General features: G+C 36.8%; 1 protein-coding gene, 1 non-coding gene and 1 pseudogene across 3 annotated transcripts; 2 read left to right on the top strand and 1 right to left on the bottom strand.

The window, feature by feature from the left end:
• Nucleotides 1–7,009: 7,009 nt before the first annotated feature.
• On the top strand, nt 7,010–13,132 carry LOC117621399 (putative cyclic nucleotide-gated ion channel 8). 2 transcript variants are annotated; one of them, XM_034351844.1, is made up of 8 exons: nt 7,010–7,226; nt 8,179–8,307; nt 8,836–9,424; nt 9,637–9,846; nt 10,362–10,669; nt 11,249–11,360; nt 11,641–11,877; nt 12,285–13,132. In XM_034351844.1, exons 2-8 carry the CDS (start codon nt 8,249–8,251, stop codon nt 13,032–13,034), a joined length of 2,265 nt encoding a protein of 754 aa, XP_034207735.1. In that variant the 5' UTR covers nt 7,010–7,226; nt 8,179–8,248; the 3' UTR covers nt 13,035–13,132. The 2 variants fall into 2 exon arrangements, with proteins under 2 accessions (XP_034207735.1, XP_034207733.1); XM_034351842.1 differs by having other exon boundaries at nt 8,129–8,307.
• Nucleotides 13,133–17,667: 4,535 nt separating this feature from the next.
• Nucleotides 17,668–17,774, bottom strand: LOC117623677. Its single transcript, XR_004585202.1, has one exon. It is a non-coding gene; the product is annotated as a small nucleolar RNA R71 (small nucleolar RNA).
• Nucleotides 17,668–22,562, top strand: LOC117621653 (annotated as a pseudogene).
• The last annotated feature ends 4,111 nt before the right edge of the window (nt 22,563–26,673 follow it).

Raw genomic sequence — 26,673 nt, 5'->3', positions numbered from 1 at the left:
TATATGGAGATTGTTGTTAATCACTATTCTCTTTTTAAGGTCCTCTTTTGACATGGGTTTTGATTGTGCCTCCCTTTTTGTTTAGTTTTTTAATGTTGCGACTGTAATTTAGGATTAGAAAATAGTGGGTGTAGAGTGTGGAAGGGAGGGCCCCAAGGTGGAGGTCCTTTTGACTAAAGAGAAAGGCTTTGCAGAGAAAGTCATATCAAGCTGAAATTCAGAAAACAAAACAAAAACAAAAAAATAAATTGGAGGGAAAGATGGGTTCCAGTTGGTTGGTGAAATATAACTTAAAAAAGGGTGGGTTCCAGTTTTTAAATTCTATTTATCATTCTTTTTACTATTTAGTATTTACCATGAATGGTTGGTAAAATTTGAAGGAAAATACTTCCCTACTTAGTACTATATAAATAGGAGCTTTTATATTCATGTCAGTAACAATGTGATATGTGTGCAAAAATTTATCTTTTTGCGTTTTTGATGAATTATTTTTAATATTTGTCAAACAGTGATTCAACAAAAACGTAATATTTACAGAAAATGAGACAAGCAGTATCTAAATTTTAACTTACTTTTGTAATTTAGTAGAAAAAAGGCAGGCATAATTACATATGTATTAGAGAATGTAATAATATTTTATTATGCAATTAAAGAATAAAAAACATCCGCCATGATAACCTAAGTTATGAATGATTACAGTTCATGCATCCACCTTTACCATAATAAGTTCTTTTCTTTTTCGGTCGGTAATAAGTTCTTATACTCATTACTTGAGGAATGTTTGTTGAACATGATTGTCTTACAGGCCATGAGGCAGGTGTACACATTTAATTGGTTAGATTTACTGAGGGAATTTTAACATTACGTTTTGTTTCCTTATTTGACTCGGGGTATAAATAGGTTCACATGTTCGTGTGTACTGTGCACATGTCATTGAGATTCCAATTTTCCATCATTCTCATTTGTAAACTTAAATAACTTTTTGGTGCCATCTTTGTTTTCTTGAAATGGAGAAGTCGTGAATCAAATAAGTTACAAATTAGAAAGAGAATGAATGAGTATGTAATCAATTACGTTTTTTTAATTTTTTTTATGAAGAATTCGCATAATTTGTGATTCATTAAATGTTACTCGACATAAAGGAAGTTGAAAATTAAAATAATAATAATTTCGTGTATGTGTGGTCAAAGGATTTAATGCTAGTGGTCCAATATGTCACTATAGTGACCTTGATGTGATTATAATTAGAGAACATGTTTCAACTTATAATAAAATCCATTCATATTGACATATTGTACATATATATGAATTGTAATAGGTTTGCTTTTCCTCTTTTTTTTTTTCTTTTTTTTTCCTTTTTAGGATAAACCAATTAATATCACTTATTAGAAGTTCATGCATTGTTTACAGAAAATGTTCACATAGTCAGCTCTATTTGGTCAATAAGAAGAGGGAAGAGATAAGGATTTTGACGATCATATAAATTTACTAGTTCGTGTCAATAAATACATGTTTTATATGCATTATTTGATAATTTAAAAGATTTTAGACGTCTTTATTCTTATCAATTAATTTTGAATCGAATACTCACATTTTAATTTGATAATCACAACAGGCTATGCATGTGGTTGGTTTTTACAAAATTTGGAGCTTGATTTAGACTGATTTGTTTGGGTGTAGTAGTGGTCCTTGCAAGTCAGGTTTGTACTGTACATAATCATCACCTTAGGGTAGGTGACCAGTATGGGATGCCCACACTTTAAAGGCTCAAGGCAAATTCTAGAAAGCCTACAAATTAAGAATGCTTTGCACGCGCAGAGTGAGGATATGCAGAGTGTGCTTTTTATGCATGAAATGCCAAAAACAAAACAAAAAAAAGAAAGAGAGGAAGAAGAAAAAAGAAGAAAGAAATGAGGTTATGGGTGCAATGTTGCTATTGTGAAATGCTGGCTAGGGCACACAGTTTGCCTTTGAGTGCTTAGCATATAGTGAGCACAAGAACATGGAACATGGAACATGGATATTGGGTGTGTGTGGGACCTGTCCACCAGATGGGAGGTGAGATTTAATAGTCACACTTCGATTTGTATGTATCCTTTTTCTATGGCACCATCCCTCCATTAGTTATTTATTTTGTAACTATGTCATATTTGTTGTTGTGCTATATGTAGGTTTGTGTTGCAATTATGTGTTTTATTTAAGGGTGGGTTTGGTTTGATTTGGTTCGCTTTTGAGCTAAAATTGCATGCAAAATCAAGAGCCTTGGTAGAGGGATTTGCCAAACTGACGCCAAACCACAATTCTAAAAAATTGATTCCCACAGTTAATAAGAATGAACGGTTCTGTGTGGTTTGATTTTGGTTTTCACACCGAGGTGAGGTCGCGTGCGAGGCAGCAAAGCTTTGTATTGAGGAATCATCATTTGGCCTTAAGCCCACGAGCAGAAATGGGTAGCCTAAGGCCCGATGACCCAAAGTCTAGCTTAGCTCGTTCTTTAGGTCCATTGGGTCTAGCCTATTCTTGAATTGGGTAGGACTCTTAGAATTTGAAACCCTTTACCTGCCCACGGCCCACCTAGGCCCGATTAAGCCCGGCCCGTTTAGGCTCTTCTTTTTTTAAGACTTAATTGAAGCACTCATTAACCTCATTTTAGACTTAATCAAAATGTAGAATAACTTAATAAACTTTTTATTTTGTTTACACATGTTATGGATTAAGTTATAAAGTACTTATAAATAAATAAAATAAAAAATAAAAAAGGGTTGGCCAGTCTAGGCCCATAGGAGGCCCAATTCAGCCCAGCCCAATGGGTGGGGTCTTGACATTTGAAACCTCAGTTCAGTCTGACCCAAAAAATTTAAAAGACCCGTAAAGCCCAGCTCAAACCCAAAAATTTTGAACCCTAAGAGCAACTCCACCCGTTTGCTCTTAGCCATGGCAAGGGTGGAGCTAGGGCGAGCACTATTCACGTGAATAGTACTTGCCCTTGCAAATAGTAAATTGTGTCTCCACCCGTTGCCCTTAGCCATGGCAATTACTATTCATTTTTTTGTTTTTTTCACAAATGTTTTAATAAAAATAATTAATTTAGATAATATTTTCGGATAATATTTTTGGGTTCATACATATCAATATTTATTATAAAATTCATATCTCAATCGGAAATTTTTTTGGTATTTATAGAAAAAAAAAAAGAGTATTTTTTTGGTATTTTTTTCATTTTTTTATTGCACAAAAATTGGCTGCCGTTGGATTGGAGAAAAAAAATCTGATCGGAGAGCTCAGAGTGCGACACGTGGACTTTTAGTATACTGTAGCGGGTACTGTAGCAGAGACACTGTAGCACTGCGGTACTGTAGCGGTACTGTAGCGACTACTGTAGCTAGCTGATGTCAGCGTGACGTCAGCAACCTCGTTTTGGACCTGGGGCTAGTTTGGCCTTCGGGCTGGCCCGAGTTGGTGGGTCCCACACCAAACCCAGGCCTGGGCGCAACGCTGGAGCCACTTTTTCTTCTTGGCCTGCCCTCGCCTCGGGCTGGGCTTCACCGCTGGAGTGGCTCTAAGGGCACACAAGGGTTGGGTTATGTAAGTGCTATCACTTATGATTTTTATTTTTTAAAATTTTCTTGGTCTTGAAAGTGGTGAAATACATTGGTTTTACATAGTTTACACAAAATAATTTTATGTCGCAGTAGTTTGGGGCTTAAAGTTCATTATGGAGGTAAAGGGATCGAACCCCTTGGCTACAAATTTTTGGATATTTAAGTACTAATGCTAACCGATTTGGTTCAAGTGAATCGGAGGTTTGGTATTTCTCAAGCTGTGTACTCGACCAAATTGGCCTGTTCGGTTTGAATTTTAACCGAAAAAATTAAAATAACAAATTAAAATTAAACTGATTGGTTTGGTAATCAAACATAAATTAATTAGATTGTCATTGATAAGGATTTTTTTAAAACAAAAATAAATCACACAAAGGCTCGTCGAAGAAGCCCTAAATTTCGAACATCATACATAATTTTTACAAAAAATAAATAAAGGAAAGTTAAACAACCAAAATTGGCTAGAGCACCAGCGACCATGGTGTAACATGTAGTTCTATATGCTCAATATAAATAAATAGTAAAAAAAAAAAAAAGAAGGAAAATGTTTAGGTATTAAAGATGTCAAGATTGACATAGCCTACTTTCAAGAGAAAATGTTTCATCTTATCGATTATATACAAGAGTGCTGCTATTTCTATTTCATATCCTATTTTTCTACTCACTTTATCTTCAATATTTTGAAGATAAATTTACCCTTTGTAAAATAATTTCTAAGGACTCAGGAAAAAAACCTCAACTCATTTATTCAGAATATTTTCAGAAACTACAAGGCAGAGATAAATTAAATCTAAAAGATCCAAAAAAATGAAAATATTATACTAAAACATTTATCCAGTCCGCCTAACACAACTTGATCCTCTCTATATTTCAACTACTAATGATTAGCAAAGAGAATTTGCTTGAATTAATATTTAAAGAGTATTTTAGAAATAATAATGGGTGGAAAGATAAGATTGTGTTTTTTCAAATTTACATTGTGAGTGGGAAGATAAGGTGAGTAGAGAAATAAAGCATGAGGTGAAAATAGCAGCACTCAAATACAATCATGTTTGTATATCTTTCATCACATATGTAATTTAAAAAATCAACAAATTGCATTCCCGTGATCAATATTTTATAAATGTAAAATTGATCCCTGTTGTCCACTAATAATAGGTTAATGATTAGAACAATAACGACTATCACACTTATTTCATTTAGACATTGTAGAGACAATTATGTATACCAACATTGCATGACGTTTCAGGGGGAAAAAAAAAGTTGTCCCAATCATGTATCCATAATCCTTATGCGGATAAATAAGATGTTTTAATTTAACTCCACCCATATAGGCTAGGGCCATACATGGCAGAAGTAGGTGTTCTGACTATGGATGCTAAAAAATAGTTGGATGTTTTTGGGCCCAATTTAGTGATGATGTCGCTTCCAGTTTTGTGTGGTATTCAACAAGATGAATAAGCTGAGAAACAAAGAAAGAGCAGTTACCTTGTTTTGGGGACTTATGCCTTTTTTTTTTTCCATATATCTTGGTAGATGTGCATCTCGAATAAGATTTCAATATGGGACTGTGGGCATCATCTGAAGGGGTGCCACGTGTCATTGTGAGAAATCCTTGATAAAGCGTGGTTTTTAGCCATGATCAGAATGCCGAAGGCTCACAACTAGCCGATGGTACTTAGTGGGATGTGACAGGTTGCCTAGATTTAGTAGGCCCCTTGTGGGTCCTTAGTTCCACATGTTATTCTCTAATTGGCAGGTCAGATATGGTATAAACACTAACAAAAGAAAAACAATATTTAGCACTAAGATAGCATATATTATAAAATAAATTTTAATTTTAAAATTTATATTTATAAATTAAATAAAATAAAAAAAAAATAAAAAAAAAATAAAAAAAAACAAGATTACACAGTTAAATTCAAATGCACAAGGAGGCCTAGTCAGGATATGGGCCTTCTTTCTCATGTTGAAGACAACGATTATTCAAAAATGAAAAATAAAAAATATGTGGTGTCTTATTGCCTTAAGATTTATATTGAAAGAGCTCAAAGGAAACATGATATATTGGTATGAAAAAATTGGGTAAGTTTTGCTTCGTTGTACCGGAATTTATGAGAGACTTAGACCCTTATATCTTATCTTTATTAAACATGGATGCTTATTAAGTTTAGGAAATATGTCGGCATCTTCTGGTCTTCTTTTCAAAAATGGATTATCATGGTGACATGAGTAATTCACATGATGTTTGTCTGGTACAAATTACAACTCAAAGTCAAAGTTAGTGTATTATACAGTAATGTATGTTTTTACGGGTGCTGCAATTATTAGGTTTCAAAATATTTGAACTACGAGGGAATGAGCTGAATGTGTATCAAGTTTTTTTTTTTTCAGGCAGTATATTTCAAGTGCTAATCAGTTAGTAAGTTAATATAACGTTGTTTCTCTCTTTTTGGCTGGTCAGGCCGTTTGAAAGAGTTTTACTACTTCAAGGTTAAGGTATGATTTTTTTGGTAAAATGTTTAGTGAATTGTTATGTAATTGGTATTAGAAGGTGTTCTCTTTGTTTTACACTTGAAATTATTTGATAGTATTTTATATTTTGGTGTTCAATTGACTCAAAAAAAAAAAAAAAAAACAGAGAAAAATGGGTAAACAGGTGAAACACAACACGATATGATATTGAAATTTGCGAAAAGAATTGTGTTATATATTTGGGTATGATAGCATCTCCAGGAGAGTCTCCAAATTTTAGCCAAATACTAGCTAAAATAGCTAGAAAGCTATTATAGCAAACTAGGTGTTTCCTCCAACAATGTTCTCTATTTTGGCTAATCTGAAATATTTTATTATTATTTTCTCTTTCTCTTGCAAATCCAATATATTTATATATAAAAAAAAGTAGAAACCCAACCCCCACCAACCTCCCAAATATCTCCATCTCTCTCTCCCTTTTTCTCTCTCCTCCTAGCCAAATTCTCTCTCCTCTTTGCTGGATGTAGAGAGCCAAAAGTTGATTCTCCAAAATAGAGAGCCAAGTAGGGAGTCTACTGGATGAGGATTTTCCTTCTTTTTAGTCAAAGTAGCTAGGAATGAGAGGATAGAGAGTCTGTTAAGGATGCTCTAAATTAATGAATTGAATTTGGATTAAGCATAATCTGGCACACCACACACACACAACACATTGCCAAGTCTACATGTTTCTTTATATTGATTTGACTAGAGAGGCAATGCATTTGCCTTTAATGGAATTGTATTATTAATTTTTTTTTTTTTTTACACAAACAATATTGAGGGAAGGAGAAATTAAATATAGGATGTCAGGTGTGGAAGTAAATATTTTTAACCACTTGAGCTATAAAGCCCTTACAAATTTTAAAATAGAAAACAAATGTAGCAAAGCTACTTGCCCAAGTCGACCATGCTCTATGTTTGCATGACCGGTATAACGGTCTGGCTCCCCTCCCACCCTCCTCATTGTCCTCAATACCAGCCTTCCTTATGATCCGACTTTCTCTCTCTAAATCAGCCACCTTCTTTCTCCTCCTCAAACCCTAATCTTTTCAATATCTTCCAAAAGATTCATGAATTATTATTAGAGAATCAAAGCTGAATATTTTCAATGTAAGTTCATCCTTTCATTATATTTTCTTTCTTATTTTCTTCTTGATTCTGTTTTCAAATATTAAATTATATGTGAGATGATAGATCATGATGCAATCCTTAACAATGCCAAATATTTGGATCATTGGTAGGAAATGAGAAGAAAAAAAAATCCAGATAATTAATGGAGAAATTACATTTTGTCTAAATTTTGTTTTCACATTGTCCTACACAACTTAGAAACATGGAAATTAGCACTAGGAATTCAAAAATGATGTAGGAATTCAAAAATGATGTGGGACTTCATGAATGACTTATTGGGTTAAGGCATTTGGAGCTGAGAATGATAAATGCACCAGAAACTAACATAAAGGAATGTTTTGAGAATCAATACAACAGTTTGCCCAAGTTTCTATTGAAATTAGATTAACTCAAAGAACCTCAATAACATGGAATTTCCCTTTTTTGGGGCCTAGTTCGGTTTGGTTTTGGCTGTATCATTTTGTATGCTTCATTCCAAGCCCTCAGGGCTCATGATTGCCTCCCCCTCACCCCTGTTTTTTGTGTTTTCTTTTTTACTTAGGCAAGTGAAAATGTAAAAAGGAAAAGGAAAGGGGAAATAAAGTTTTAATACAACCAATTACACAATTAATTTAGACACTTAAAAATCACCTGAAAGAAGAATTCTCAAGCCTTATGTTATGGCACACATTATGGCACATAGCATGGAAGGATATTGAAGCATGAGTGAATGAATACCATGTTGTTATCTTAAGATCATGGGTAAGTAACTCAGAGACTTGAGTGCATTTTGTTAATCTTCTCTCTCTCTCTCTCTCTCTCTCTCTCTCTCTGGACAATATGAAGCTCAGAGACTTGAGTGCATTTTTTATATTTTCTGTTTTTCAATGTATCCATGGCAGCATCACATCTGTTTACTTTGATGGAATAATTTGTGCTTTATGCCACTCAGTGACTTGACTTGGGACTTGCCTGTGAATTCTCACATTCTAGCCTCGTATCTATGTAACCGATTGCAAAAAATGTTTGATTGTGGTTACAAGTCACAATACATTGGTGGCCAGAAAGAGAAATTTGTCAGGTACATAATGTACATTGTATCTGTTACTCCTTGCATTTTGCTTTCCATATTTTCCTTTTTTTTCTTCTAAAGACTGATTGTCAACATATAGGCCTTATTTGAGACTTTGGGTCGACTAAAAAACTCAAAAGCTTTGCTTAATGAAACCATATTTACGTAATGTAGAACACTAGATTTCACCACTTTTGAGCTTGGAATTGACAAATTTTCTAGTAGTTTGCAGCTGATAGCCTTAAAATGTTTTCTTTTTTCCAACAGATACATTGATTAATGTTCTTTGTTTCCCATAAGATACATCTTTCTAGAGGTCGTGATTGAACTAGACCATATTCAATTACCCTGTTTTTGCTTGATTTGGCTGCGTTGGGTGGTTATGTAATCCCTGAAAACATACAAGTATACAATTAGGACACTAACCTGTGTCATACATATATCATATCTCAAATAGAAAAATGGATATGGATTCTTGTTATTACAATGATGTATTGTTATTCTCTATTATGACTTGGCATATGTTGGTACCTGTAGATTGGATGACTTGGACTCGACAATGTCGATGAGTGCTGATACCAGTAAAATGAAGAAATCTGTATTTCATATTGAGGCATTACCTTTTACTGGGAGAAACAGAAAGGCAACATCATCAAAATCATTGAAGTATGGAATTCAGAGGGGATCAGACGGACTAAAGACATTTGGTAGAACATTAAGAACTGGGGTCACCCGTGCAGTGTTCCCGGAAGATCTTAAAGTGTCTGATAGAAAGATATTTGACCCCCAAGACAAGTCCCTTCTGTTATGGAACAGGCTTTTTGTCATATCATGTATCTTTGCAATATCCATTGATCCTTTGTTCTTTTACCTTCCAATCTTTGATGAGAAACAAGATTGCCTCACTATTGATAGAAACTTAGCAGCCACAACTATAACTGTGCGGTCATTAGTAGATGCTTTCTACCTTATTCGCATGACTTTGCAGTTTCGCACAGCTTATATTGCCCCATCATCTCGGGTGTTCGGAAGAGGTGAACTTGTGATAGATTCTTCACAGATAGCAAAGCGATATCTACACCGCTATTTCTTTGTCGACTTTGTTTCCGTGCTACCCTTACCACAGGTCTGAAAAATCTGTTTAATTTCTCTTAGTCCGCATGCATTTATGAATATTTGTTATTGTTCTTGACACACTGACTTTGCTGCATATTGTACATTAGTATCTAAACTTTAGGACTCCAATGGCTTAATACTATACTGTAAGCTAATTTGGATGGCAATAAACTTTGGAATAGAAAAAGATGGCTCTCTTATCATGTTTGTTCATTACTACAGATTGTGGTTTGGAGATTCTTGCATGGAAAAGGGTCAGAGGTATTGGCTACGAAACAGGCATTGCTATTTATTGTCTGGTTTCAATTATTGCCAAGATTTATCCGCTTACTAGCTTTAAATTCAGACCTTAAAAAGAGTGCGGGCTCTTTCGCCGAAAGTGCTTGGGCCGGGGCTGCATACTATTTGCTCTGGTTTTTGCTGGCTGCTCAAGTAAGTATTACTCTCATGTTACATAAGCGTGCTGTTGGACTTCATATTTCATCTCCTTCGAGGTTTCTGTATAGCTCTCTCCTTGCTTTTTGTGGAGTTTATTAGCTTGATACCCATTGTTGGCTTGGGGTCCGTGGTTGTCTAACATGGTATCAAATCCTTGTTTTTAAGAGGTCTGAGTTCGAAACCACCAATCCCCATTCCTCACTTATTTGTTTGTTTGCAAGGTGCATGGTGGGCTGCACTTACACATGATTAAGTTTGTTGATATATATTGTTGGCTCATTTCCTGAAAACTTAAGACATTGGGTTTAGTGGCTGTCTAAGAGGCAAGTACAAGTATATAGGGGAATGATCTGACTGAATCTTCATCACAAGCTTAAGTTTTTATTATGGTTTAAGCCTTTACTTCTCATACATTTTTATTTTCTGAATACTAGTAGCTCAAGTATCTTGTAGGGTGTCTTAACCAATATATTGAAATTTTTCAACCATTGTTCGATAAAATTTAACAGGTCACTGGGGCTGCCTGGTACTTGTTAGCTGTAGAGCGCTATGACACATGCTGGCGGGAGGCTTGTATTGAAAGTAAAAAATGTTCGATAAACTACTTGTACTGTGGCATTTCTGAAAATATCCCAGGATACAAAGAATGGTCAGATATCAGAGTGGAAGTTCTTAATAAGAGCTGCACAGCTGAAGGTGACATTCTGCCATTTAATTTTGGAATCTTTACAGAGGCGATAAGTTCAAAGGTCATTGCATCCACAGAATTTTTCTCCAAATTTTTATTCTGTTTGTGGTGGGGACTGAAAAATTTAAGGTATGATACTCATTTATCAATATTTTTTAAAAATAATTATCTCTGATATATGTATACTATAGCTGATGCTCTAATACCAAGGAAAAAGTGAATAATTACACCATTCTTTTTATTTATACTTTTTTTTCCCTGCTGAGATTAGTTCAACTTCATTTTCCCATTGCAAGCCTCCTTCTTGTTACTGCCTGTGGTGATGATACCCCAGACTACAGATGAGTCTCCATATGGTCTTGTTACTTCACCTATGCCTCATCTGTATGCATACCTTATAAAAATAAGCAACATCTCTGCGGAAGAAAGTTAGTGCAGAGAAGGAGGAGTTTGTGTAGGCAGGATTTCTTCCTTGTGCGTTTAGATAAGCTTCAATTCTGTTGCAAATTGACATCATATGCTTTGACTGTTGTTCTGTGAAATCTGAAACTAATGCATCCTTCATATGCAATGCTCATCAACTTTTAAGCCATCTTCTTTCCGTCCAAAGTTCAGTTAATATTTTGTATTGTTAAAGTGCGCAACATGTTTTCATTTCGGTTTTCAAATCTGATTAATTTCAGCACATTGTTATTTCACTTTTTGCAGTACACTTGGCCAGGGGCTTGAAACCAGTACCTTTGCTTTAGAGATTCTATTTTCCATAGGGATAGGCATTTTTGGCCTCATCCTCTTTGCACTTCTGATTGGAAATATACAGGTGAGGCATAAATTGATCTTATGGATGCTTCATATACGTCCTTTATTTTGGAAATGTTGGTTGAAGATGAGGATGCTCAAGAGAGCCTTTGCTTTCATGATGGGAAGTGTTGGTTATTGTTGATCCGAATCATTATTATGATGTTCCACCAATTAGATTCACCAGAAACTATTTTTATGGAACAGACCATAATTCTGCAAACTTGTTTCCGCTTTCTACTTTGTATGTGGTTCCTAACTTTAAGCCATAGAAAACTGATACATCTAATAAATTTCACCAGACCTACCTTCAGTCTCTCACGATTCGTCTCGAGGAGATGAGGATTAAAAAGCGTGACTCTGAGCAGTGGATGCACCATCGCTGGCTTCCACAAGATCTTAGGGAAAGAGTTCGACGCTACGATCAATACAAGTGGTTGGAGACTCGAGGTGTAGATGAGGAGAGCATTGTCCGGAGTCTTCCAAAAGATCTCAGAAGGGACATTAAACGGCATCTCTGCTTGAATTTGGTTAGAAGGGTAAGTATCCACACTTATGTCAATGTTCATTCTTATTCATTAATGTTGTTATGTTATTGCAGATATATGTTTACAAAGGCTATGTTTTAACTGATCAACAGTCTTAAGCTATACCCGTTTTTGTCCTTATCAATCTTATGCATGGAATGCACACATACATATCAATGCGCTTTGGTGGACAGCTAACTAGATGGCTCTTCCTTCAAAATGGTCAAGTTAAATTAAGGAAGCATGCTACTTTCTTGGCCATGGAGTTTAAGTTCATACAGAATTTTTCTGTTTTTCTTTAAATTTGCAAACTTCCCCTTGTACGATCTTTATAATTCTTCCATGTCGTCTTCTCATATTTGCGCTTCTGTATTGTGATGACGGTTAACTTCACACGGTCCTGACTCATTTATATGCAGGTGCCTCTTTTTGCCAATATGGATGAGCGGTTGCTTGATGCCATTTGTGAGCGTCTAAAACCAAGTTTATGCACAGAGAATACCTATATTGTGCGGGAAGGGGACCCAGTTGGTGAGATGTTGTTCATCATTCGTGGTCGCCTAGAAAGTGTGACGACAGATGGTGGTCGGAGTGGATTTTTCAACAGTGGTGTGCTGAAAGAAGGAGACTTTTGTGGAGAAGAGCTCCTAACATGGGCATTGGATCCTAAAGCTAGTTCTAACTTACCATCATCTACTCGAACCGTGAAGGCTATAACTGAGGTTGAGGCTTTTGCCTTAGAAGCAGAGGAGTTGAAATTTGTTGCCAGCCAGTTTAGGCATCTTCATAGCAGACAGGTTCAATACACCTTCCGTTTCTACTCCCAGCAGTGGAGGACTTGGGCATCCTGCTTCATCCAAGCTGCTTGGCGCCACTACAGAAGAAAATTGGCAGAAAAACAGCGTAAGGAGGAGGAAGAAGGCTTTGACTATAGCGAAGGAGATGATGATAATGATGATGATGATTATCGAGGCGGTTCTATTACAAGCAAGCTTCGTGCCACCTTCTTTGCATCCCGTTTTGCAGCAAAAGCACTTCGCGGTCATAGGCGTCGCAGTGCAGGTAGCACAGGTATCATGGATAGCATGGGTAGCATGGGTAGCACGGAGCTGATGAAGCTGCAGAAGCCCCCTGAACCTGACTTCTCAGCTTATGATGATAAGAATTGATATCCAAAATCCAAGAGCTGTATAAAATATATGATTTTTGGTGGCAGTTTATTATATGTTCATAGGCTTGATGTGTCATCAAATCAAATGGATGCCAACATTATGTGTCATAAAATAAAAATCAAGAAAAAGAACTCTTCTTTCAAAAGTTGGAAAAACCAACTTTTTCTGCATATGGAGAAAGCACTTTATATGCTCATCTCAATCCATCTCAACTCAAATCTCGGACACGATGGTCTTTCCCAATACAGAAATGGTTAGTTTTCTACTTTGAGAAACAAATGAGTTATTTTGCTACCGGTTTTCATTTTGGGTCATTTCACCATAAAAATCCCGAAAAAAAAACATCATGCCTTGATTACATATCATAATATGTTCTTCCTTTCATAATATGTTTTTGCATTACGTATATACACTTTGGGCTTTGGATTTAAATTCTCAATGCTTGGGTAGTTTTAAGTTGGTAACATTGCTAAAGGAATTTTTTCTTTCCTAGAAACTTCAAAATCTTATACATATCCGCATCTTTTATACACAATTTCAGAAAAGCAGATTGCAGAAGTAATGCATTGCCAAAATTCGGGAGAAACTGAGCCAACATTAGTCTTAAACCACACACCACTGATCCAGCAATGTAAATGGGAGCACATATTCAATATATAACAGATAATGTTGTTGTTTATCAAATGGGAGCATCCCTATCGTTGCCAAATTTAGGTTCTTTATATCTTCATCAAGCAAATTTCCCGAATGTCTTGTTCCATTTATTCATTTTCACAAGGTTCTCAACCTTTTTAAGATATTTTCCTCATAGTGCCAAACTTGCAGTGTGCTCAACATCATAACGGAAACAAACAAAACCCAAAGACCAAAAATCCAAACAATATCTACTTCAAAACCTTCCACAAATTCTCATCGACTTTTCAACAAATCCAAACAAAAAGGGCAAAAACACTTGCGGAAAATCAATCTCCAAGCGGGTCTTTCCATTTTCAAGAGCATAAGCAAGCGATTTTGCAGCGTCAGTGACAAGAACTTCATAGGACTTGGGCTTGTAGACTGAAACTCCGAACTTGGGATCAAGACTTGAAGCTGAAGAGCCTTTTTCAGCGCATTGGATTCTTTTGTTATTAATCAAGGGGAATTTTGGAAGCGTTTGAAAAGTTGATAAGCTGAAGAGGCAGTAGCAGTTTTGGGTAATGAAGAGAATATGGCGGACCTAAGAATATTTATACGGGGTGGGCTAATTAATTTTGTTTGTTTGTTTTGGGATCAATTATAAGCCCTATATATATATATATATATATATATATATATATATATATATATATATATATCTCTCTCTCTCTCTCTCTCTCTTCGCACGTGCTTCCACGCTTGCGAGAGGCATTTTTTTAAAAAAAATTTAAATTTATTTTAGAATTAAAAAAGAAAATGGGTAGTTGTGTTTCATAAAAATAGAATTCATTATCTGATTTTTCTTTTAATTTTAATTTTTTTAAATATGAAAAAGTGTGAATTTACTATATTATCATCATTTCATTAATAATTTCAATTCTTAATGTTTGCATTAACCAAGGGAATTTTATGGTATTTTGAATGTTTCACCATTTTCTGCTTTTTGTTATATATATATATATATATATATATATTAGTTTTGCTCACATCAAGATGACAGGATTTTAATTAAAACACGGATATATATGTATTAATTGACAAAACTTAAAGCCACGCGCATCAGCACTTTGGTGTTTTTTTTCACGCGCAAGTGGCAGCCACAACTTTAATGATTATTGAACTAATTAATATTATATAAAATTGAAAAGGTGGGCAACTTAGAGCATCCATAGTGGGGGGTGTATATGAGAGTGTATGTTAAATATACACCCCTTGTCACCGGAATCGTCTCCAATTGGGAGATGTAAAGGAATGTAAATATACATACCATGAAAATGTAAAATAAAATAGAGATTTACATCTATTTTTACATCCCTTACAGGCACGACCCACCCGAGAAAAGAGAAGAAAAATGAAGAAAAGTCATCATAAAAAATTGGGACCCACGGCTACAGTAATTGCTGGAAAAAAAAATCACATGTTGTTTGCTCATTTGTGGTTTTCATGCTCCCCCAATGTTTTTGGATGAAATCATATCTTCTCCGAATTTAAATATTTTTAGGTCTATTTGTTTGAAAATTTAAAATTAACCTAATACAAAAAAAATTAATTTTATAAAGTAAACATAAAATACAAATTTAACACAAAAACGAATTAAGACAAACAAAACAATTATACATCTTAGATTTACATATTTTCCCATTGGAGCAAAAAACGTATTTACACCCCTTGGAGGTGTAAAGAGTATGTAAAAGTGGTTTTACACCCCCGAATTTACACCCCCCATTGTGGATGCTCTTAGGGCAGCCTGAAGGTTTGCTTTAATTAACTGTTCAACGCCTCCATCTTCTCATAAAGATCTTCTCAACATCTTTTTGACGTTGACATCCCCATCACAAACATAGGGATACTATTCTCTGGTTTTTACGATTTTTTTTAATTATTGTTTTCACTGTAATCGTTTCATGAAGATGGATTACAAACATAGGTATCAAACAAACAGTGAGAATTGGTTTCAAAGAGAGAAAAATGACGAAAAAAAAAAAGAACAGAGAAAAATTGAGATGCCAGATATCTCTCCCATCCCTCCCCCCTCCTTCTTTCTTTTTTTTTTTTTTTTTAATTTTCTTTCTCTTTCTTCTACTTCTCTCTCTTTTCTTCTTCTTCTTCTTTTTCTCAGTCTCCATACTCTCTCTGTGTAAATTTGGTTAAATGCCAGATGCCAGATACTGAAGGCAGAGATTTGGGAGGGAGGGATTATAGAAAATCCCAAAATTTCACAACCCAGAAAGGTTCACAACCCCCAATTAAATTTGTCAACTAATTTCTAGGTTATGATTGTATATGTACTGCCATTAAGGGGTGTGTTTTCTGGAAGGTTGTTGACTTGTAGAGAAAAACAAAGAAACACCCATCGCAATCCACAAATTATCAAAATCCATTGTCCATTTGATTTAGATAAATTTTTACAAGTCATTGTTCTCATAGCTTTTTGACTGAAGGAAAAATAACAGGCTTAATGAAATGTTTGGAAATCTAGAAATTAAAGAGGCATGTGATGCATTTTCCACTAACTTTTTTACTCGGAGAAAAAACAACAGGCTTAACGAAACCATTGTTCTTTGGGCTTAAGCCCTTTGTTAAGAAGGGGAAGAAGCAGAGAAGAGGGAGAGAGATAGAGATATGGAGAGAAGAGAAGAAGAGAGAGAGAGAAGACGAAGAAAGAAAAAGAAAGAGAGGGAGAGAGACAGAGAGAAGGGAGAGTGTGAGGTAATCGAGAGAAAGAAGGAGAGAGAGTATGATAATTTGATATAATATTAAATTAGTTTAATAATCATTAAAGTTGTGGCTGCCACTTGCACGTGAAAAAAAACACCAAAGAGCTGATGCGCGTGGCTTTAAGTTTTGTCAATTAATACATATCAAGGCTGCAATACCATTAGATTGATCTAACGTTTCACCTTTAATATCCACATTTGAATTAAAATCCAGTCACCCTGATGTGAGCAAAACTATATATATATATATCAAAAGCAATATCTTCTTCAGATTTATTAGCCTTTCTGCAAGCGCTTTCGAGCTTGCGAAGTTGCGAGAGGTTTTTTAATAAAAAATTTACATTTATTTTAGAATTTAAAAAAAAGTAGCTGTGTTCCATAAAAATAGGACCTATTATCTAATTTTGTTTTAATATGAAAAAAATGTGAATTTACCATATTATCCTCATTTAATTAATAATTTCAATTCTTAATATTTGAATTAACCAAGAGCATTTTCTGGTATTTTGAATGTTTCACCATTCTCGGCCTTTTGTTATATATATTAAAAAAATAATGGGTAGTTGTGTTCCATAAAAATAGGACATGTTGTTGAGGTCTTTCCGTTGGAAGGCTCATCCGGGTTTGTTAATTCTTGGATCACCATAGAATGGTAAATCAAGCCTTTGTTGCCCTTTTTTCTGAGTTAGCAAGAACTAGGCCCAAAGTATCCCGAGGGAGAAGCAAGTCGCAGAGAAGTACTTTGTTCTTCTTACAGCGACTGCGTGCTTTGTGCGGATGTTTCTGGCAGCTTGACGAAGAGTTGAAAATGGTGCATTGATGTTACACAGACTTGGCATGAGAGTTTGCTTTGTGAATTAAGGTACTACTAGACTTGGCATGAGATGTTAGGTGTTTCAGATATGGGATGAAGCTTTTGAGAGAGAGAGAGAGAGAGAGAGAGAGAGAGAGAGAGAGAGAGAGAGAGAGAGAATGGGTGGCTTGAGTAGATTTCCAATAGCTTGACGAAAGCTTTGTCAGCCTCTTGGGTGGCTTGCCAGAAGAGAAAAAAAGGGAAGAAATGGAATAATAGAGCTTGAAATAAAAGGGTTCCAGAGGTGAGTGGTGATGCTTGCTCTCTCTGTATGTGTCTATGGGAGAAAACAAAAGAATATGGAAGAACACGACTTAAGATTGAAGCTTCTAGCAATGAGTAAGGATGTTCAGGGACAAGATCTTTCTCCACGCAAAAAACCGACATGCTCAGGGACAAGATCTTTCTATTTGCACAACAAGATGATGAGTCGTTTTGTGAAGCATGGGAGAGATTCAACGGGCTGCTCAATCAATGTCCTCATCATGGGATTCCATTGAAGCTTCAGATGCGAATGTTTTATAAAGGACTAACCCCCTCTAGCCATAATATTGTCACTAATTTTGCAGGTGGTTCTTATAAGACTAAAACTACAGAAGAAACATATGAACTCTTTGAGGAGATAGCAATGGAGACCCAACACACCGATACAAGAGGTAAACGAATTGCTGGTGGTTCTAATGATTCTTCCAGTGTGCAGATTTCCAAATTGGAACAAAAGCTAGATGCCCTCCTTGCATTGAACTCAAGAAACCCTTTGAAGGAAGTGTGTAGCATCTGTGAAACTCATGATCATCCTACCATTTCTTGTCCCTTTGGGGCTGCATATCCAGAATTTGTGCAAGAGCAAGCTAAGTTGGTGAATTCTTACAACCGAGGTCCAATAAATGACCCATATTCTCAAAGTTATAATCCAGGTTGGAGGAATCATCCAAACTTTTCATGGAGGAATACACAGAATCAAGCGAATTCCCCTTCACTTCAAAGGCCACAACAATCATCATCGTTGGAGGATATAGTGAAGCAAATGGCAATCAACCAATCCAATTTCCAGCAAACAACACAAGCTGCCATCTCCAAGATGGAAGTCCAATTGGGCCAGATAGCTACTGAAATAGCTCAAAGAGAACCTGGGAAATGGCCAAGTCAAACCGCGATCAATCCAAAAAACCAAGAAGCCAAGGCCGTTCATGTGCTCAGATCAGGTAAGATTGTTGATAACAAAGTTGGTTCTGATCTATCAAATGATGTTGTGGTTGTAGAGGATGAAGATGAAGAGGAAACCACAGCTATGGAAGGAGAACAACCCAAAACGCCCCAATCTGCTCCTAAGGCCAAATCTGATTCTCAGGAACCCAATCCATTTCAATTGCATAAAAGAGATGACAAATTTGTGCCATCACATCTTCATCAAGATAGATACATCCCACCTCCTCCATATATTCCACCGATTCCATTTCCAGGCCGCTTGAAGAAAGCAAATCAAGATAAGGCTTTTAAAGAGATTTATGATATTTTGAGTAAAGTTAATATCAATTTGCCCTTGCTTGATGTTGTTAAACAGATTCCTGCATATGGAAAGTTCATCAAGCACTTGATGACTCACAAGCTCAATTTTACCCCAAGTGAAGAAGTAAAGCTCAACAAGAATGTGAGTGCTGTGTTGCAAAGGAAGCTTCCACCAAAACTAGAAGATCCTGGCAGCTTTAACATTCCCATTAACATCGGAGATAAGACGGTTGGAAGAGCCATGTTGGACTTGGGAGCAAGCATCAATGTAATGCCATATTCAGTTTATCAGGCGCTTGGCTTAGAAGGGATAAAGAAAACCTCAATTCGTCTTGAACTAGCTGATCATTCTATCAAATATCCAAGAGGTATTGTAGAAGATATTTTAGTTCAAGTTAATACACTCATTCTTCCGCTGATTTTGTAGTGATGGATATGGAGGATAACCCATATGTAGACCGTGTTGATCCCATTCTCCTCGGGCGACCATTCATGGCCACTGCAGACACAATCATCAAAGTGAAAGATGGCACCCTCTCCATGACTGTTTTGGGTGAAACTGTTGAATTTAAAGTGTTTGATGCTCTGTCTCAACCTTCTATCACTCTTGATACTTGTTTTTCAATTGATGTTGTGGATCATGAGGTTTCTTCTAAAATTGTGCAGAAAAAGTCTAATGATGCTTTGGAAGCGTTCCTAACACAAGAAGAGGAAGATCTCTTTGAATCAGAGTTCCAAGAAGTGATGGCTGCCTTAGAAGTGTTTCAACCATACCCACCATCCTTTAGGCCACCACTTGAGCCTCTTGCATCATCCTCCACAAAATTGGAGCCATCCATTATCACCCCACCAAAGCTAGAACTTAAACCTCTACCCAATCATCTTAAATATGCTTATTTGGGTGCTAATGAAAACCTCCCTGTTATAATTGCTGCAAGTCTCACTTCACATGAAGAGGACAGTTTAATTGAAGTTCTGAAAGAACATAAAACAGCCCTTGGATGGACCATAGCAGACATCAAAGGAATTAGTCCAAGCATGTGCATGCACCAAATTTTAATGGAAGAAGACAGCAAACCATCTCGTGATGCACAAAGGAGGCTAAATCCCAATATGAAAGAGGTGGTTAGGGCTGAAGTTTTGAAGCTACTTGATGTGGGAATCATCTACCCAATTTCAGATTCTAAGTGGGTGAGTCCTGTGCAAGTGGTTCCAAAGAAGTCCCGAATCACCGTTGTAAAGAATGAGAAGAATGAGCTAGTTCCAACACGCACTATCACCGGTTGGAGAGTTTGCATTGATTATAGGAAGTTGAACACATCCACGAGAAAAGATCATTTTCCCTTGCCTTTTATTGATCAAATGCTTGACCGCTTATCTGGCCATGCTTACTACTGTTTTCTTGATGGATTTTCAGGTTATAATCAAATTCCCATTGCTCCGGAAGACCAGGAGAAAACCACGTTCACGTGCCCATTTGGTACATTTGCTTATAGAAGGATGCCATTTTGTTTGTGCAATGCTCCAGCAACTTTCCAAAGATGCATGATGGCAATCTTTTCTGATATGGTGGAACGATTCATGGAGGTATTTATGGATGATTTTTCAGTTTTTGGTTCATCTTTTGATGATTGTCTTCACCACTTGTCTCTAGTGCTTACAAGATGTCAGGAAACAAATCTGATTTTGAATTGGGAGAAGTGTCACTTCATGGTAAGACAAGGAATTGTGCTAGGCCATGTTGTTTCAAACAAGGGAATTCAAGTGGACAAAGCCAAGATAAATATCATCACAAATCTACCACCCCCTTCCTCTGTAAAAGGAGTTAGAAGCTTTCTGGGCCATGCCGGATTCTATAGAAGGTTCATAAAATTTTTTTCAAGCATTTCAAGACCATTGTGTAATCTCCTTGCTAAGGATGCTGTTTTTGAGTTTGACGAGATTTGCATGGAAGCCTTTACGACTTTGAAGAAAGAGCTAACTTCAGCCCCTATTATCATAGCTCCAGATTGGTCTTTACCATTTGAAATAATGTGTGATGCCTCTGACTTTGCTATTGGTGCAGTTTTAGGTCAAAAGAAGAACAAGCTTCCCCATGTGATTCATTATGCAAGTCGGACCTTGAATGATGCCCAACTCAATTACTCCACAACAGAAAAGGAGTTGCTTGCTGTGGTTTTTGCTTTAGAAAAATTTCGTCCTTACCTTGTTGGTTCTAAAGTAATTGTTTATTCTGACCATGCAGCTCTTAGATACTTGCTCACTAAGAAGGATTCCAAACCTCGCTTGATCAGATGGATTCTCTTGCTGCAAGAGTTCGATTTGGAGATTCGAGACAAGAAGGGATGTGAAAATGTGGTGGCTGACCATTTGAGCAGAATTGTGGTTGAAGAGCAAGGAGAAGCTGTACTACCATTGAATGAGACTTTCCCAGATGAACAACTATATGTTGCCCAAGTCAAAGAGCCATGGTATGCTGATTTTGTTAATTATCTTGCTTGTGGTGTTCTTAGAAATGATCTAACTTATCAGGACAAAAAGAAGTTCTTTTCCATGGTGAAACATTATGTCTGGGATGAACCTTTCTTATTCAAGCATTGCCCCGATCAACTCATTAGAAGATGTGTTCCAGAAGAAGAACAAGAAAGCATCCTTAGGCATAGCCACGAATTGGCTTGTGGAGGCCACTTTGGAGCCAAGAAAACAGCACTTAAAATTTTGCAATCAGGTTTCTTTTGGCCTACTCTATTCAAAGATGCATTTAATTTTTGTGTTAAGTGTGATAGGTGTCAAAGGATGGGAAACATAAGTCGCAGGAACGAACTGCCATTGAAGAACATACTCTTTGTGGAACTCTTCGATGTATGGGGTATTGATTTCATGGGACCATTCCCATCTTCCTTTGGTTATACCTACATACTTGTTGCTGTTGATTATGTGTCTAAATGGGTGGAAGCCATAGCCACCAAAACCAATGATCATAAGGTGGTCCTGAAGTTCTTGAGGGACAATATTTTCACAAGGTTTGGTACTCCAAGGGCTGTCATTAGTGATGGAGGCAGCCACTTCTGAAACAAGCTATTTGAAGCACTCATGAAGAAGTACAATATCACCCACCGAGTCTCTACACCATATCATCCTCAAACTTCTGGTCAAGTAGAAATAAGCAACAGAGAAATTAAGCAGATCCTAGAGAAGGTGGTGAATAGTACAAGGAAAGATTGGGCTGCCAAGCTCAATGATGCATTATGGGCTTATAGGACTGCATATAAGACTCCCATCGGAATGAGCCCTTATCGCCTTGTGTTTGGGAAAGCCTGTCACTTGCCAATGGAGCTTGAACACAATGCTTTTTGGGCCATCAAGAAGTTGAATTTTGATCTGGACAAGGCCGGCCATGTTAGAAAGTTTCAGCTCAATGAATTGGAAGAAATTCGACATGAGTCCTATGAGAATGCAAAGCTATACAAAGAACGTACCAAGAGTTACCATGACAGAAACATTCAACGGAAAGAATTCACCAAAGGTATGTCAGTTCTTTTGTTTAACTCACGTTTGCGTCTCTTTCCCGGAAAATTGAAGTCTAGGTGGCTTGGCCCATTCACCGTGGTCAATGTATCTCCCTATGGAGCTGTGGAGATTCAAAATCCTAAAGATGGCTCGACTTTCAAAGTAAATGGACAACGTTTAAAGCCATTCTATGAGGGAGTGTCAGTTGGAATTCAAACTGGTCATGTGGTGGATCATCTTCCCTTCATACAATCAAGTTAGCTAATGGCATAATGTCTTGCCAAGACATTAACTAAGGCGCTTCTTGGGAGGCAACCCATGTGTTGAAGAATAAGGTGCTTGTTAGCGGTCGACCTAATCGCATCAAGAGGGAGTTTCTCTAATACTTTGTCTTAAACTTTGCCCTTATTATTCACATGTTCTCACTCATCCTTGTTATGCTTTAACATTGAGGACAATGTTCAATTCAGGTCTGGGGGGGAGGTTTTCAATTTTTGTTGTTCATTTGTGTTTACAATTTTCGTTCGCTTGTCACAATTTTTTTTATATTTTATTTTTTTTTAAAAAAAATCCAATGCTATGGAGCTGCCATTGAGATTTTCATATCAGAAATTTTACACTTCACAAAGCTTTTGCTCTTAGAATTCTGGTGGCTAAAGTACCATGCTCAGATTCTTGAAGGAAAATAGTGGAGACTACCCTAGTGAGCTATTTCGAGCCTAATTGCTTTCTTGAGAGGGTTTAAAGTGTTTCTATTCCTCATCTCTACTTATTTTCTTCAATTCAGTATAAATGATCTCATTGTTCCATTTTGGTTGAATACTAAGGATGATTCTCTTTGCAGATATCAGGTGCGTGCTCTCACCCATGAATGAACTCATTGAAGTGATGCTAGGCTCTGCATGTATAACCATTTTATGTGCTTTCTTTTCACCCTACCCATTCGTGTGTTCCATCAGCTCTCTTGCAGCCAAACACTACAAGCCTTTTTCTTCTATCACCCTCATAATTCCCCTAACTTTGTATCTCAATCAGAGATATTTAACCTATTATAGCCATACCCTATAGCTTAGAAATATACCAAGGTGTGCCAAGATAAAGTTTGAAGCAAGGAGGTTGCTGCCACCTGCCCAAATGTAAATTGGTGCGAATCTAAATAAAAAAAAAAAAAAAAAGAAAGATAAAGAGAAAGTGTTTCGATTTGATCTAAATGTGAAATATAAAGTCTATGCCCGATGATGCTATGAAGTTGCAGCCATACCATTCTAAATCAATGACACCTTGCAGATCAATGAAGAATGCAACCTTGGTATGTTCTTAAGTTAGTTGTGTTCCTTCCAATTCTTCCACTTCCCTTAACCTTAGCCTTTCATTACAACCTTGTGAAAGACCTAGCTGATCTTTGAGGATGTATTCATGGGTGCTGGTATGTATGTGTGTATCTCTACTCTTAGTATTTGATTCCCTTCATGAGATCTAACCAAATATTGTGCTTCTATTTCATATACTCACTTATGCTTGTTTGAGAGAATAAAACCATAGGTTCTGAGTGATTGAGTGCTAGATGTGAGAATTAGAGTTGAAGCATGTTCTTCCTTCAAGATTTGAGTATGTTTACTTTGAAGCCGGGTGCCTTTGAGCTATAGCTTCCACTTTACACACTTATTGATCATCTATCTTGGCAACTCTATGGTGTTGGATGCATGATTAAAGTTTTCTTTCATTAGTTGTTTTCAAAGTTAGTTTTCTAACCTTTTGGTGTTAGAGAGTCAGTAAAACGTTTATGGGTATCGTTTCTGTTAAACCCTCAGGAGACACAACTCTTCCGATTAGGGATGCCGAGAGGTTTAAAGGCTTGTTGCATATGCACATTGCAATCGAGTTACCTACAGAAGTGGTTTAGTTAACTTCTTGTTTTGTTTTCAACTTTATTCTTTTTTGTTTTGCTCGAGGACTAGCAAAATCTAGGTCTGGGGGTATTTGATCAGTTCACAATTGTATATCATTTTGTACCCTTCTTGCTTATGATTTGGTTATGTTATTGAGTCAAACGTGTGCTTTTAATCCCTTTTCTGTTTATCATTCAGTTCATTGGGCCTTAGGTAACAATGGTGTCTTTGGATAAGAAAAGATGCAAAATGGTGCAAAACCGAGCAGACTGGGTTAGCAACTCATTTCGGCCTTAACATCTTTCTCCGAACTTGGATTGGCCCAAATAATATGTAGTTGGAAAGATGAGAGTCTGAACTTCAAGATGGACTACTCAAATGCATCAGATAATGAAGTTGAGCCCAATTTGTGAGCCCATATGCACACCAAGCTCAGGATTGCAGTTTCCAGTTGTTGAGCCTTGGATACTTTCTTTGAGCCATGTGACTCACCACAGCTTTCCTTGACTTTAGACCTGACATGTTGAGCAATTAAGGGAGCAATTGAGGGAGCAATTAAGGGAGCAATTGAGGGAGCAATTAAGGGAGCAATTAAGGGAGCAATTGAGGGAGCAATTAAGGGAGGTCTTTCCTTGACTTTAGACCTGACATGTTGAGCAATTATGGGAGCAATTAAGGGAGGTGTGTCAGCTACTCAAGTGCAGAGGAGTCACTCCATTCACCAATAATTCACTCCAGCCATCCTATATCACTTCATTCAGCCCAAAATCAGGGAGAACTCCAACAAGCCTTCCTTCCATTTCCTACGAATTTGTTCTTTCTCTGCCATCACCAACCACCCAAACTCATCCCAAATCACCTCTTTAGTTGCCATACTCTAGACATGAGAAAGTTCTTGGAGTAGCATTAGAAGTGGAGAAGCACCTGGAGAAGCCTTGGAAACCACAAGCAACTTCAGAATTGGGTTTTTCTACTCTTATTGCATTCAATATGTTTTCTCATTTTTGCTTAAGTTTCATTTCCATTATGAGTAGCTAAATTCATAACTAGGGCTATAATGTAACCTAACATGAATATTCTGGGTTTATAAGTTGAAGTTTTGAGTTTCAAGTTTGATTCATGATTCATATTCCTATTCTTTATGCTTATCACTTAATATGCTTGTTTGGATGATTGATCACCATTAGAACTTGTATATTAGCTACCTTGGTTTGAATCAAGAGTAGACACCATGCTTTGATTTTAATTGAACTATGAATAAGAAAAGTATGTATGGACATTCGACAACAGGGATTATAACCCAGAATTGAATTGTTATGGTGAATCGAATGCCCTAGTATCCCAACCTGTTTTCCAGCCTACAAAAGTACTCTTTGTTACATTTGTTCACCTTGCTTTTGTTTGAAATTTCGTTTTGCCTCATTTGTTCAAAAATTACAACCACTCTTGCTTTAAATTCTGTTTTAGACTTAACCTCCTACTTTCTTGAATTTGGTAATCTAAGTACATAACTAATTTTAACTTCTCAGTCCTCGTGGGTACGACCTCGTACTTGTCTTGCTATACTGCTAATTGGCCCATACAATTGCGAGTTAACATTTTAACAACACCCGCCAGCAGATTCCTCGATGACACCAAGTTAGCTCGAGTCGCTCTGGCAGGATGTAGGGGACCGTAGTCAGCCAGATCCGCAATCCTGGCAGGTCTCGGGGACACATAGTCAGCCGAGCCGCAATCCTGGCAGGTCTCGGGACACCAAGTCTGCCGAGCCGCAAATCCTGGCACTCATGGTCCGAGCGTCCCCGAAACTCGTGAGGCAAGTCAAGTGCACTGACTAACTGAAATCGGACTGGATGTCCGTAGAGATCGGTCCAACTCTGGGTAATCACCAAAAATGAATGGGTACGAGGTGGTTTTAAAATAAATTCCTTTAGAAAAATTTGAATAATAACTGAAATCTCAAGTTGTGCTGCTGTCTCATCTGATTTCAACCTCAAACTCTGTTTCTATAACTTGTAAATAAGCAGCACAGACTTATAGAACTGTTACTGTACTGATCATGTTCAGAACCGTAATAAAACTTACTCAAGATCAAATAAAGAAATTTATCCAATAAATTCATTTCAAAAAAACTTATTTATATAAAATCAATATAAACTCATTTATAAAACTTATTTATATAAAATCACATCAAATCATTCATGAAATCTGATTTATGAAAGAAAATCCACTCACAGATGGTCCGAGCTACTTCGACCCTTCGAAGGTCTCTTTTTCAATCCTGTCGGGCTCCTGGTGCCTTACTCGATTGATTTGGTGGTCGAAAGTGAGAGAACGAGCTCCCAAAATTTTTTAGAAAAACTGTTGGAACCAGCCTGTTTCGTGGCAGTTTCCGGCTACTACAGTAGCGGATGGAGGCTGAGGAGGGGCAGGGCTGATAGAGGGAAGTGAGGTGGTTCGTTTGGGACCGGTATTGCCTGAAA

This window comes from Prunus dulcis, chromosome 3 (assembly GCF_902201215.1).
Source record: "Prunus dulcis chromosome 3, ALMONDv2, whole genome shotgun sequence".
NCBI classification, from domain to species: Eukaryota; Viridiplantae; Streptophyta; class Magnoliopsida; order Rosales; family Rosaceae; genus Prunus; species Prunus dulcis.
Note: the sequence above shows the minus strand (reverse complement) of the source record. Positions and strands in the feature narration are given on the sequence as shown.

What these genes read in the sequence shown, in the direction of transcription:
- LOC117621399 (XM_034351842.1), top strand. Translation starts at nt 8,168, where the DNA reads ATGCCACTCAGTGACTTGACTTGGGACTTGCCTGTGAATTCTCACATT. An exon ending in CAGAAAGAGAAATTTGTCAG is followed by an intron (nt 8,308 to 8,835) that starts GTACATAATGTA and finishes TGGTACCTGTAG; the next exon opens with ATTGGATGACTTGGACTCGA. An exon ending in CCGTGCTACCCTTACCACAG is followed by an intron (nt 9,425 to 9,636) that starts GTCTGAAAAATC and finishes TCATTACTACAG; the next exon opens with ATTGTGGTTTGGAGATTCTT.